The sequence below is a fragment of the Staurois parvus genome, unplaced genomic scaffold (genome assembly GCF_062004578.1).
Source record: "Staurois parvus isolate SC_StPar_1 unplaced genomic scaffold, SC_StPar_1.0 ptg000005l, whole genome shotgun sequence".
NCBI lineage: Eukaryota > Metazoa > Chordata > Amphibia > Anura > Ranidae > Staurois > Staurois parvus.
In genome coordinates, this window is record NW_028317801.1 from 4,737,868 (window position 1) to 4,752,129 (window position 14,262).

The 14,262-nt window shown below is 44.4% G+C and overlaps 1 protein-coding gene across 1 annotated transcript in view; it reads right to left on the minus strand.

Annotated features, from left to right (window-relative positions):
- The window catches only part of SHH (sonic hedgehog signaling molecule), a 33,962-nt gene that overhangs the window by 17,021 nt on the left and 2,679 nt on the right, over positions 1 to 14,262 (minus strand). Inside the window, exon 2 of the mRNA XM_089693345.1 lies at positions 4,417 to 4,678. Coding sequence (XP_089549471.1) covers positions 4,417 to 4,678 — 262 coding nt within the window. The remainder of the gene's footprint in view (positions 1 to 4,416; positions 4,679 to 14,262) is intronic.

Consider the following 14,262-nt stretch of genomic DNA (forward strand, 5'->3'; position numbering starts at 1 on the left):
TACTGCTTGTGTCTGCTATGTCTCCACACTAACCTAATATGTTTTATTGAGAAGTGTAGAAAATATTTAAAAAGTGTTGGGGTTAGTTACTAAATATTTACTTTCCATGCTATCCCATCCTATCAACTGTGTTAAGCTCTACCCATACAATCTAGTCTGAAGAAAAACTCAAAATTCCCCTAAAGCTGGAAATAAATCAGTCTCAGATGAGCCTTGGTCTATTTTCAAAATTACGTACTTGCATGGGCAGACCTAATGACTAACACAGCAAAACATTCCAAGATTTGAGACAACATTGGAAAATTCACTCTACTGATAATTCAGTGCATTGCAAACTACTATGCATTCTGAAGAGGTAAATATTCAATTTGCCCAACGGTATTGAAGAACTGCTAAACAGTGAACCAACTGTCAACTTAATAGTTCACTATATGCAGAGGGTCCAGCAGCCCCCCTACCCAATGAGGAAGCCACTACACAGAGTGCAGGTTTCCCTGCCTATGGGGAAAGGGGCATGAATGCCTATAAGATAATAAAGTACTTCCTTAGTAAGGCAATAAAGTTACAAAGTGTTTTCTTGTCCCAACCAAAGTCTACCACTGACATTTTCATGCATGCTGGGGGAGTTTTTTCATTACAGAACAAAAAGTAATTTCCAAATCATCCGCACATCTCAGAAAAATAATTGGCCAATATAAAGATGTCCAAGATGTTAGGGAACTGTAACTAAATTTACTGGTTTTTGTTCAGCTATTGGATCATGGAGGCATGTTGGAGAACATTTTATTATTCATAAGGCTCAGTTCACAAAACTTGAACACAAGGTTAAAGTGGAGCTCCACCCAAAAGGTGCAGTACCGCTTTAAGAACTGCTCCCCATTAAGGATTGGCACCTTTGGGGGGCGGGGGGGAGCAGGTACGCAAATTTGAATGGTACCCGCTTCCACTTCCCGTACGATCGCCTAGGCGATTGGAAACGGAAGGTGTCCTCCCTCCCTGTAGTTTTTTGGGACACGTAACAGGTCCCAGAAGACTACAGGACTATTCATGAAGCGCAGCGCTACTTGCACATGCACAGTGGATACCTGGCTGTGAAGCCGCAAGCTATCACAGTAGGGTGCCCACACTGAAGATGCCGGCCTCCTGGAATACAGGACAGCTGGTGAAACTGGTTGCGGGGGGACACACCATGGGACCGAGGGACAGATAAGTGTCTGTTTTTTAAAAGTGAGCAGCTACAGTTTTTGTAGCTGCTGACTTTTATTTTTTGACAGAGTGAGTGGAACTCTGCTTTAAGACTAGGTTTACACCTGTGGTGTGAGGGATAATAACTTATGCTGCCTGGCAGTGTTTCTACTGCTCCCTCTAAAGCTGCAAAGGCAGCAGACAGGGGTATATGCATGCTATTGCTGCAATGATTTTCAATAATTATCCCCTTTATTGCATTTGGCGGGCAGTACAGCCCACAGAATGTGATCCTATTGACTGAATGGAGCAGCACCACAACTGCATGCATTCCAAGGAGTTGCAGCATGGTGGTGCTGGATTGTGGGGGTTAACATAAGCGGTGAGGAGGCAACATAACTTCTCCTAACTGCCTGTCAAATGCCCTTTGAAAAGTAATCACTTTTCAGAGAGCGCTGCTAGCAAAATCAAGCCCTAAGGTACTCCAGCCACGTGACTGTACTTTTCAAAATTCATTGGATTCAAAATAACAACATTTTTTTAAAAATAATGATCTTTATTCTGATGTTTTAACTTTGTGAACTGAAGCTATAGCCAACTGTATATCTGACCGCTTGACCTGACCATTGGTTGAGGGAAAAAGGTGTAACCAAATTGCAATCTTTCTGACCCCACTATTTCAGCACTGCTACGTCTTCTTGTGCTCATTGAAAGTGTTAGGATAGCAGTAGAGTGTTTACATGTAAGAGCTCCATTTCAAGGGTTAGTTTAGTTTAAGCAGGCCAGAAGGGTTAGGGTTATGGATAGTTTAGACTTGGGGGGGGGGGGGGTATGGTTGCTTAATGTGAAATTTAATTTTTTACTACTGAAGGGTCCATGCTCATATGTACTGCTTTGGGCTGCCAGCACTTAAAAGTAATAAGTGGAAATTTTAAATATTTGGTCAAATTTTTGGCTTTTCAACAGTGGTTAGAAATCTCAGCATAAAGCTTGTATTTAACATGTATGTGTACCTTCTACTCTGGTTGTCATACATTAAAAGCGATATCAGTTGGCAGGGCTGCTGAAAAGGGGGTACCTCCAAACCTCCTGTAGGGGGCCTGGGCCCTTCACTGTGACGGGGGGCCTGGCTAGCCAGCAACTTCAAGTTTCATCTTAAGACCTCCAGCGCTGGCCACTTGCATTGCCGCTCACTACTGTCAGCTGTCACTTATAAAACACAGAATCCCAGCTTCTGTTTTATAAGTGACAGCAATCTTCTCCCAGCGGCACACTAAACCCTTCCTGCTCATCCAACTGAGGGGGAGGGGGGTATTGGCGTGGAGGAGGGGGCGGGGCATGCAAAAAGCTCCAACCTCGCACCCACAGCATCTATAGAAGCCCAGGTCGGCAGCCTGACTCTCTACTGTAAGTTACTATACATTCCCTTCTGTGGGGTAGAGGAACGCTGTGTATTGGACAGGGAGGAGAAGAAATGTCTGGAAGAAGAAGAGAGGGGCGCTCTGCACTGGGCAGGGAGGAGAGAAGAGCTCTGTACTGAGGAGGAGGAGGCAGAAATTTGGGAGGAGAGCTGTGTATTGGGGGGAAGTTGTTAACTGGTCTGTGAGATATGCACACCTCCACTATGTACATAACACAATCTTTAACTCTGCGATCTGAATGTAACACACTCCTGAATCCTGCACTGTGAATGTAGTGCACCCCTGAACCCTGCACTCTGTATGTAGCCCAATCCTAAACACTGCACTCTGTATGTAGCCTGATCCTGAGCCCCGCACTCTGTACATAGTGCACTCCTGAGCCCCACGCTCTATATGTAGCCCAGTCCTGAACCCTGCATGCTGCATGTAGCCCAATCCTGAGCCCCACACTCTGTATGTAGCCTAATCTTGAACCTCACGCTCTGTATGTAGCCCAATCCTGAACTCTATACATAGCCCAATCCTGAACCCCGCACTCTGTACCTAGCCCAATCCTGAGCCCCACACTTTGTATGTAGCCTAATCTTGAACCTCACGCTCTGTATGTAGCCCAATCCTGAACTCTGCGCTCTATACATAGCCCAATCCTGAACTCCCCACTCTGTGCCTGACCCAATCCTGAAACCCCCACTCTGTACCTAGCCCAATCCTAAACTCCCCACTCTGTGCCTGACCCAATCCTAAAACCCCTACTCTGTACCTGGCCCAATCCTGTACCCCACACTCTGTACCTAGCCCAATCCTGAACCCCCACTCTGTACCTAGCCCAATCCTGAACCCTGCACTCTGTACATAGCCCAATCCTGAACCCTACACTCTGTACGTAGCCAAATCCTGAACCCTGCACTCTGTACATAGCCCAATCCTGAACCCTACACTCTGTACGTAGCCCAATCCTGAACCCTGCACTCTGTACATAGCCCAATCCTGAATTCTGTTTTTTGTATGTAGCACACTGGTTGGGGGGGGGGGGGTATTGTGGATGATATTGATGGCCAGTGATGCAATGGGGGCATGACAGAATTCCTGCACCTATTTTCTGAGAACAAAATCCCTTAGTCCCGTAGCCTTAGGCCTCATTTACACCTGTATTTGTAACTGCTCCCCCTTCACTGCATACAAGACAAAGCTGCATTTTGTTTCCAGATGGGTTCAGGGGAGGGGCCAGAGGTGGGTTCAAGGGTGGGGTGAAAGGGGGCCCAGTCCGGCAGGCTGTACGGGGCCCCATGATTTCTAACTGCAGCCCTGCCAGTTGGTGAGGGTGGTTGTAAACACACAATACAACATAACTTTCAGCAAGTTAGGCCCAATCTATGTGATATGGCCAGCATGTTGACATCTTATGATGTCAGTTCTTTTGGAAGTGGAATGTTGCAGGTTTTACTGCTGAGTGAAATAAAAAAATCAACCCTATTTAGTTTTGAATAGTCTCAGAAGAATGAATCAATTATATCAATTATATCTATTATTATACATACAGTATGTTGGTCACATATCTGTTCTGAGCTTCTACAACCTTAACATGTAGAGCCACGTATCTATTTAACCAAGTTTAAATGAGCATTCTGCCTTTTTTCAGAATCCAGCTGCCGAAGAGCTGCAGGTCCTAGTATACCCCTTCTGCCCCCGAGCTGCAAAGCATGCTGGGAATTGCAGCTCCTTAACAGATAGAGGATCACAAGTTGCTTGTGTGCAGTTAAAACTGTCTGTAGGAACAAGATGGTGATAAAGTGGTCTTGGTTGATCTTACCTGCTTTAACAGAACAATGGATGTGAGCTTTAGATTCATAATAGACCCAGTCAAATCCAGCTTCTACTGCCAACCTGGCCAGCATGCCATACTTGCTGCGCTCCCTATCAGAAGTGGTGATATCCACAGCTCGCCCTTCATAGTGTAATGATTCTTCTGAATGGTGCCCATCTTCATCCCAGCCCTCTGTCACCCGTAATTTCACACCCGGCCACTGGTTCATCACTGAAATTGCCAAGGCATTGAGTTTGTCTTTGCATCTCTAGAGGGAGAAAGCAAACAAAGAGAAGGTAACTAGTCACTACAGAGATAAAAGAAGAAACTGCAAACCCTTGAAAGAACCTGCAGGACCAGTTTGTGGAATTTATGATGAGAAATCACTGATTATATTTATAGCTGTCTTAAAGGGTCAGTCCACTGAGGATTCCTATTTCAGTTTTCGGTTGGTGCCAGATTTAGATGACCCACCAGCTTCTTTTATCTGTGGGAGATACAGGCGATATCTCAGTAATTATGTGACCAGCTAAGCATTCTGTTAAACCTCTGTGTATTAGTATTGCTTTGACCTACAAGAAGAAGTAGTCTCCTAAAAGCTTGTCCTGAAAAAATGAACTGTTATTCATCACGTACATACTCAACTGTGCTATTGTATAACGTCACTGGCCTCCATCACCTCACATTTGTATATTTATGAAAACTGCAGCATATGAAATGAGACTTTAAGGCAAGTAAGGAAAGTCAGGAACTACATATTGGAATCCTCAAGATATAACTTTCCAGAGTCTATAAAGAACCGTAATATCTGTTTTGGTAGACTGACTCTTTAAAAGAATTCTGTCACTCAGAGATAAGCTCCTGGATATAGAGCATGTCACAGTTTAAATGAAATAATTTGCTCCAAACCCATGCCAATATTACTGAGTAATACAAAATTCAGAGTTTGAATGACTATCTGTGTTTTCACAGAGCAGCATCACCTGCTTCTGATCAATGAAACTTCTATCTTCAGAGTCAGGCTGTTGTTGCTGTAGGTAAAACTTGCATTGCTATTTTATCCTGTTGCCCATTTCCTTCTCCTAGGGAGATCAGAATTGAATCTCATCAATGTTCAGGCACTACTTCCACATTACATAAGGACCGTCAATGTGTTCAGTGCATTCCCAAGCAGTGATGATCAAATCTGGAGAACTGACAATTTTTGTATGCTGGCAAGCACATCTGTCTAAACTGTCATGCAATCCAGGAATCTGGTCAGTTTTTGATTCATGAATTTTATGACTGGATTTGACAAAGCTGCTTACTTACATTTAGTCAAATGAAATGATTGCTTTGCCATGATGTTTTGATTCTCTTTAGTTGTTCTGTACATATTCAGCAAAGCCAGACAAAAAACAGTGTAAAGTCCATTCACAGCAGCCAATCATGTTTCTCTTCCTTTCAGTATCATCAGAGCAATGATATATGACTGCAGACTGGTTGCTGTGGGTTCTTGCATGGATCAGATCTAACAATACAAGGTCCCCCTTTAATTTACTGCAAGAAAGATTTACTAAACATTGAATAGTTTACTGCAACATTAGTCATATATAAAAGGATCAGGACCCCCAACATGTCTCTCTCTAGGCTGCTGGTGGCCTGATATGCAGCAGGCTTGGCAGTCATTTGCCAGGTATAGAACCAGATATATACCCCCTCAAAAGTCACATTTTGTCAGAGAAAGTCTTACAAAGCCATGAAAACCCTTTCTGCCTGTTTATGGAAACCTTAACTGAGTTTTCATTCCGTTCATTATTTTTAACTTCCCCTTGGCGTGGTTGGTAATACAGTATAAGAACATTACATGGTATATATATATATATATATATATACACAGGGGTGAGACAAAAACTGGAAACGCATTGAAGACTTAGTCCCATGAAGACTAAGATTGAGCTCTGCAGTCACTTTTTCAGCAGTTGTTTTCTTATTCTGGGTCACAATCCTGCACAATGTCCTTTTGTCTCTTTTGGTCACTTGACCATGTCGACCGCGCTTTACGCTTATCAGATGACTTTTTCCTGGAAACTGTATTTGCCGCCATAACCTGTGATACTGTACCTCACAGATAAAATGGCATCTTCAGTCACACAGGCACCAGCTATGCGGGTACCAACAATTTGCCCTCTTTGACGCTCAGTAATTTCTTTCATGACTGTGTATTACTAGCAGTGCACACAGTGAATGATGAAAGTGAGGCTTCCCATCTGTTAGCTAGGTATCTCATCACACAGTGGAAGCAAAAGAACGTTACATCACTTCCATTTTCCATTTTCAATGTGAAATATGTCATCACTTCCACACTTGCAAATCATGCAGTGTTTCCATTTTTTTTCTCACCCTATATATATACACTACTTTTTCCTTGAACAGCTTTAAAATGGGGCACAATCACATATGTAATTTTATATATATATATATATTTTTTTTTTTTACTTGAATAGCTGTAAAATGGGGCACACACACACATACATATGTATATATACTACTTATTCCTTGAACAGCATTAACATGGGGCACACACACACATACTACTTTTTCCTTGAACAGCTTTAAAATGGGGCACACACACACACACACACACATATATATATATATATATATATATATATATATACACACACACTGCTCAATATATTAGGTGTTTGCCCCCATTTTATGTTTGTTCAAGGAAAAAGTAGTATCTTATTGTGTTTCCGGTAAGGAATTTAATTAATGTAAATTAACATTGACTTTTATGGTGATCCCCCTTTCAGGTGAACTGGTGCTCCACAATGTATTTATATGCAGATGTATCTGATCTGTGGTCAGTTCAGGATTTCTACAATGTTGTATGTCCTCCTCAGCCTGGACAAATCTGCATTCTCTATCTTTAGTTTCACAAAGTTTGACAGTTGGCTGAATAACAAGTCAATTTGCCCATACCTATTCATATCTATTAATGATTTATTTTTTTCGTGTAATTTGCACTCTATAATACTTGTTCTACCTACCCCAGTACTAATCCAATCAAACCACACTCTGAATCCCCCAGATTCCAGGACTCAGCAGTCTATGTGAACATTGCTGCAGCAAGTTATCAGTTCTCCAGCAAACAGATCTCTCCAACCAAAGGGGTCCTGAGAAAATGAAAGGGACCGCATGGAGGGCTCTGGCATCTAAACATGTCAGTCAGCCACCGTGCGACATTCCGCTCACTCTAAGGACTTGAACAAAGTGAACTTCTAGAAGACAAATGCTGTCAGGACTTTAAATGGGGAGCCGGGATTTACACCGGAAAGTCTGGGGATCCCTTTCACGGGAATTCCTGGCACACCATTATGTGCAGATCACTCAGTAGGGTCCTTAGCTCTGGAGGTATGTGCAAGGTGTAAAGTGTCCTGGACACACTCTGCTACAAACGTCTATAGAGGGGAGATAGGGCCAGGGCTGGGAAGATAACAATGTTAAAAGAACAGGTGACTTGGACTTTAGGGAAGGCAGTGAACAAACATTATTTATCTTGAATGTCACTTCAAAAATCTCCTTCAGTCTCTAATCCATCCATAACCCCCCCCCCCCCCCCCCCCACATCCCTTTGCCTAGTCAATTACATGTTCCTAAAACGCCACCAAATAATACAGACATGACAGCAGATAGCAACTGCCGTCATTCTTTTTAGTTATCAAAGTATATAAAATTCCATAGAAATCAGAAATCCTCACTCTGGTTCGGGTGGAGGGCTTTAAGAAAAGTTATGTGGAATAAAATCCTTTCCGGATTGCTAATTTCGTTTCTGGATGATAAAATATTGATCCATGTCATCAATAGATCGGCGTCATGATGTCATTGCTGTGCTGGTATTATGATGTCATTATTCCATCGATCCATTTACGGAGCACGTGATCACTGAGCGGTTCTGTGACTACTCATACGCCATACAACCCCATTTCAAGCCAAGCGAAGTACACCGCCCGGGTATTACACTGCTGCTGTCGGATTATTAAACGACTAATAATTCAGACAGGTGTTGGGATTAAATCTAATAAAAACAATATAAAAAAGCCAACATTCATATTTAAATAATGAACTGAACACATCTGTCGGGAAGCGCTAAATACTCTTCCTTAGTAAATAGATAATGTTTTGTGTTTGTGAACACTTATTGTGTTCTTTTGTATCGCATATTATTGTGATCTTCTTTTATAAACACAGATGTATTTTTTGATCATTTTAGTGGTTTACTTTTCCAGTAACATAGGGACCCTGCGCTGGCTTCACTCATTTGTTTCACTTTTTACCATTTCTTCAGTTCTTTTTTTTATTACAAATATGTGCAATTTACACTTCACTTTCCACACTGTACATTCACTACAGTCCCTGCACTCAAGGAGTTTACAATCTAAGTTCTCTATCTCACATGCATGCATGCACATACTAGGGCCAAGTTGTTTTTGGAGATGCTGATACATTAATTGGCTCCTGTCTGTATTGGCACAGGGACAGAACATACAAACTCCATGCATGTAGTGTCCTGGTTGGGACTGAAAGCCCCCAGTGCTGCACTGCAGATTGCTAACCACTAATCCACTGTGCTGCTCCCTAAATGGGGCTTTGTAAATAGTTATCAGATCTAAACTTAGGCAGGTCATAGATGAGTCAAAAAACTGAACGTTCTGTCAATTGCAAAAAATGACGCATACAATTGTGTCATTATTTGTTTCGTTTTTCGAAACAAAACCCTGCATGTTGGATCAGGCATTTTCAATAGCATTGAGACCCGAAAATCAGTGTCACAGCTGGCACATAATGGTGTGAAAAATGAACAGCCAAGAATTTTTTTTCAATTTTGACTCCTCTATGGACTGCTTTAGCTGAGAGGATTTACTAAAACTGGTGCACTCAGAATCTGGTGCAGCTCTGCATGGGAGCCAATCAGCTTCTACCTTCAGCTTGTTCAGTTAAGCTTTGACAATAAAACCTGAAAGCTGATTGGTTTCTCTGCAGAGCTGCACCAGATATGCTCTCTCCAGTTTTAGTAAATCAACCCTAATGCATCCTTACACATACAAATATTTAAAGCAAATCCAAACCCCCAAACCATAAATTGATAATATTATTTTACAGGATTTATATAGCGCCAACAGTTTGCTCAGCGCTTTACAATATAAAGGGAGACAATACAGCAACAATACAGTTCAATACAAGAGGGTTAGGAGGGCCCTGCTCCTTGGAGCTTACAATATTACAGCTGACCGGTTCTTACATGTGGTGGCTGCCTTAGTTTTCCTTTTTCACACTTTTTCTTTTAACCTTCAAATCCTTCCCCTAGGGTGCCAACTCTCCTAAGCAGCGTGATCACTCTAGGAGTATGTTAGAACTACATGAAACCTCCCTCCATGCTCCTTACCAGGGGAAGGTGTTTTGTAGTCCACGGAGATAGCAGGGAACAATACTAACTGATAACAGTCCAGAATCAGAGAGATCATGAAGTTAACATCTCACTAGATTTCTGTCTGGATGAACAGCTATTTTGTTACTGCACTGGCCAGACAGGTATAATAAAATGCTTTCAATGGTGGTTGTAACAGACCACAAGGGAGCAAAAGACAGATATGCAGACATACAGTTTAATAAAAGTAATGCAGCAGTGGAGTGAGATGAATAAAGGACAATAATGATCCCTGGGGTATCTTGCACCCCCCCCCCCCCAATCTATAGGAGCACAATGAAGCATACTATGAAGAGCCCCAGTGAGATCAGGCCTGCAGCTGTGTATAGACTGTGCAGTAGGCCAGATCTCTGTGATTGTAGTTTTTCTTCCATCTGTTCTGATGATCAGATTGTATATTTCCAGTCGTATGTGTATGCACAGACATTTCTGTGTATTATGTATGTTTGCAGAGTCCAGTGTGATGACCATCATATATGACACACAGTTTAGTAGGAGTTAGCAGGACCTTGTGCCAGCCAGGGGCTGCATCGTCAGAGTCACAACCGTGAAGATGAAGCCATTCATGAATGCACTGGGTCGTGTGCCACAAATCAACCCCAATTCTGCTCAGCCAACTTGAAGCCCAGCGGGGCAGCCCGAGCCGAGGCTTTGTAATCGGGAGAAGTTGGACAACAAGGCTTGGCTGCCTGCGACTAATCTCTTCCTACATGAAGACACTTGGCAGTTACCTGTCAGGGCAGACAGGCTGCTGGTGGCCCTCCGCAATGCCAGACGGTCCACTAGGCTGCGGGCACCTAGGTGGCTAATAACACTCTGCTGCTACTGAATGCCATCCAATGCAAACGTCAGGATCAAGGAGCATTATTATTATGGGTCCAAGTGCTGTAGAAGCTGTGCTGGGAATTGTAGTTCCTCCCCACCAACAGTGCCCCCCTTGACCCCTTTCTGTAATATACGACTGAGCAAAAGCATGCTTGGTCTTGTAGTCTCAGCAGTCCTGGTTGAGTGTCTGCTCTACAAAGCAGATTATAGGCTGACAAGTCACATTCAGACCCCAAGTTCAACTCAGCTCAAGAGTTGTGTGCCTGTCTCTGCACTGTAAAGCTGGCTGGGTATGCTGGGAATTGTGGTCCTCCCTACACATCTCTGCACAATGAGAGTGACAGAAGCTCCAATCCGGCTGGAGAGTCCAAATATGGCTTCCTCTGCAGTACTATGAGGCTGGCATGGTATGCTGGGACCTGTAGTCCCACACAGTTGGAGAGCCAAAATCTACTTATGAAGCTGGCACATCATGCTGGGACCTGTAGTCCCAATCAGCTAGAGAGCCCATCTGCTAATCCCCTAGTCCGACTTCATCTATACTACAAGGCTGGCATGGTATGCTGGGACCTGTAGTCCCACTCAGCTAGAGAGCCCAAATCTACCTATGAGGCTGGCACTTCATGCTGGGATCTATAGTCCCTATCAGCTAGAAAGCCCATCTGCTAGTCTCTGTACTTCATGGCTGGCATGGCATGTTTGGGACTTTTAGTCTTATTCAAGTGGAGGTCCTCAGTCCGACTTCATCTATACTACAAGACAGGCATGGTATGCTGGGACCTGTAGTCCCTTCTAGCTGGAGTTTCCCAGTCTGCTTCTCTCTAAAGTAAGCATGGTATGTTGGGACTTGTAATCTAACCCAGGGTGGAGGTCCCCAGCCTGCCTTCCTCTTCACTGAGGCTAGTACAGTATGCTGGGACTTGTAGTCTAAACCAGGTGGAGGTCCCCAGTCTGGCTTCCTCTGTACTATGAGGCTGGCATTGATTGCTGGGGTTTGTAGTCCCACCAAGGTGGAGGTTTCCAGTCTGCCTTCCTCTGTACTATGCGACTGGTATGGTATACTGGGACCTGTAGTCCCACCCAAGTGGAGTTCCCGGTCTGCCTTCCTCTGCTAGTCCCCTTGCTGTCAGTCTAAGCTGTCTCTGGCAGTGTCTGTCTTGCTCCTCCACTTCAGTTAATATTAACTAGTAACTGACACATTAAACAAATATTTTGAAACTTTAACTGTCATTAAGAGAAAACTTTACATAGTAGATAGAGCAGCGAGGCGGCTCCCGACACTGGCCAGGAATGAGCTGAACATGACATTATTACATGTAAGAGTCAACAGAGAGCCATGCCCAGGGAGCTGGGGGCAGACTTCCTTCCAGGACCACTCCAGACTAGGACACCAGCCTGGAAGGGAAACTGTGCTAGCCTTCCAGGGAAGATAGCCAGTCTGTAACAGCATCCAGCCTGGAAAGGACCTGTGCTGGCCTTCCAAGGAAGATAGCCAGTCTGCAACAGCATCCAGCCTGGAAGGGAACCTGTGCTGGCCTTCCAGGGAAGATAGCCAGTCTGCAACAGCATCCAGCCTGGAAGGAAACCTGTGCTGGCCTTCCAGGGAAGATAGCCAGTCTGCAACAGCATCCAGCCTGGAAGAAATCCTGTGCTGGCCTTCTAGGGAAGATAGCCAGTCTGCAACAGCATCCAGCCTGGAAGGGAACCTGTGTTGGCCTTCTAGGGAAGATAGCCAGCCTGCAACAGCATCCAGCCTGGAAGAAATCCTGTGCTGGCCTTCTAGGGAAGATAGCCAGTCTGCAACAGCATCTAGCCTGGAAGGGAACCTGTGTTGGCCTTCTAGGGAAGATAGCCAGTCTGCAACAGCATCCAGCCTCGAAGGGAACCTGTGCTGACCTTCCATGGAAGATAATCAGTCTGCAACAGCATCCAGCCTGGAAGGGAACCTGTGCTGACCTTCCATGGAAGATAATCAGTCTGCAACAGCATCCAGCCTGGAAGGGAACCTGTGTTGGCCTTCCAGGAAAGATAGCCAGTCCGCAACAGCATGCAACCTGGAAGGGAACCTGTGCTGGCCTTCCAGGGAAGTTGTCGGAGGGTCAGAAGTTCACCTGCAACCACATGATTGTAATCAGAGGGACAGTATTTGGAAGTACAGCCCCACAATGGGAATCCTGAGACCTGACAATCCGCAATTTACTCCTTTAGATTTATTCCTTAGTTGCTTCTTTGTATTTAATTCTTACGAAGTTCTTTCTTTCTTTCTTTCATTTACTCTTTCTATTATTTGTTACATATTTTTTGTGTGTGTGTCTCTCTCTCTCTCTCTTTCTCCCTCTCTCTCTTTCTCTCCTTATCATTTTCGTTGATAATAAATATCTTTCATTTCCTTTCTCCCCCCTCCCCTCAATGTATCTCTCTTTCAATATCTATGTCTATCTACCTGTCTGTATCAGTCTATTCATATATTTTTAATTCTCATCTCTTTTATCAGTCAAGCAGATCATTACCCTTTCCATTATCTGTTACATCTTTCGTACTATCTATTGTTTGTTTGTTTGTTTCTTTTTTTAAATCTATTTGTCATTCTACAGTCTTTCTACTCACTTTAACTATCCCTCTTTCAATATTTCTTTATCTACCTGTCAGTATTTCAGTCTATTCATATCTCAGTTCTCATCTCTTTTATCAGTCAAACAGATCATTACTCAGTTATCTGTTACATATTTATATAATATCTTTCTCCTGTAGACAGATCTCTCTCTCTCTCTCTCTCTCTCTCTCTCTCTCTCTCTCTTTTTCTCCCAGTCCTGGTCTCTCTCTCTCTCTGTAGACAGCACACAATCTGTAACTGTAGCCGGTGGATCGATATTGGGGACGATAAGTGGCTCAGAGACCAGGCAGCTGTGGGAGGAGATGGTTGGCTGTAGATGACACCGTGTACGGTGGTCGGTCGGGGTGAGCTCCGCTCCGCCGGCTCTGTACACGGGGTGCCCCGTACGGCACGGCTGGGGTTAAGAAGGGTGACCCCCCTCAGCCCGGCTGTCTGATCTGCTCTCATCGAATTGATCGAGCTCGCAGCTCCTGGAGGGAGGGACGGGGGAAATTTAAGGTGGCAGCTCGGAGATCCCGGGGGGAATGTGTCAGCTGAAGAGCAGGGAGCGGCGGTGTGCGGAGCTGGACCGCCCCGACATATCCGAGCCCTCTGGGAGGTCTATACAGGGTGACCTATATAGGAGCCCCCCTCCTCTGTGTGCGGCTAATGCACGGGCCGGCCTCGGAGCCCCAGCACTCTGCATGTCATTCCAGGAGGAAGGATGATGTCATGGCCACAAGTTACAAGTGCTTGCCTGTCTCCCAGGAAGGTGGCAGACGTTGTCACTGGGCATCCTTAAACACGCCGCCTATAGCTATTCACGCTCCGATGGCCAATGCTGCAAATCATGCCGGAGCCACACAAGCCATTTACACCACGAGGCGGTCGATGGAGATTTAACTGCCTATTGTGGGAGGATAACCAGCACTAAATACTGGGGGGGAGCGGCCGATGGCCG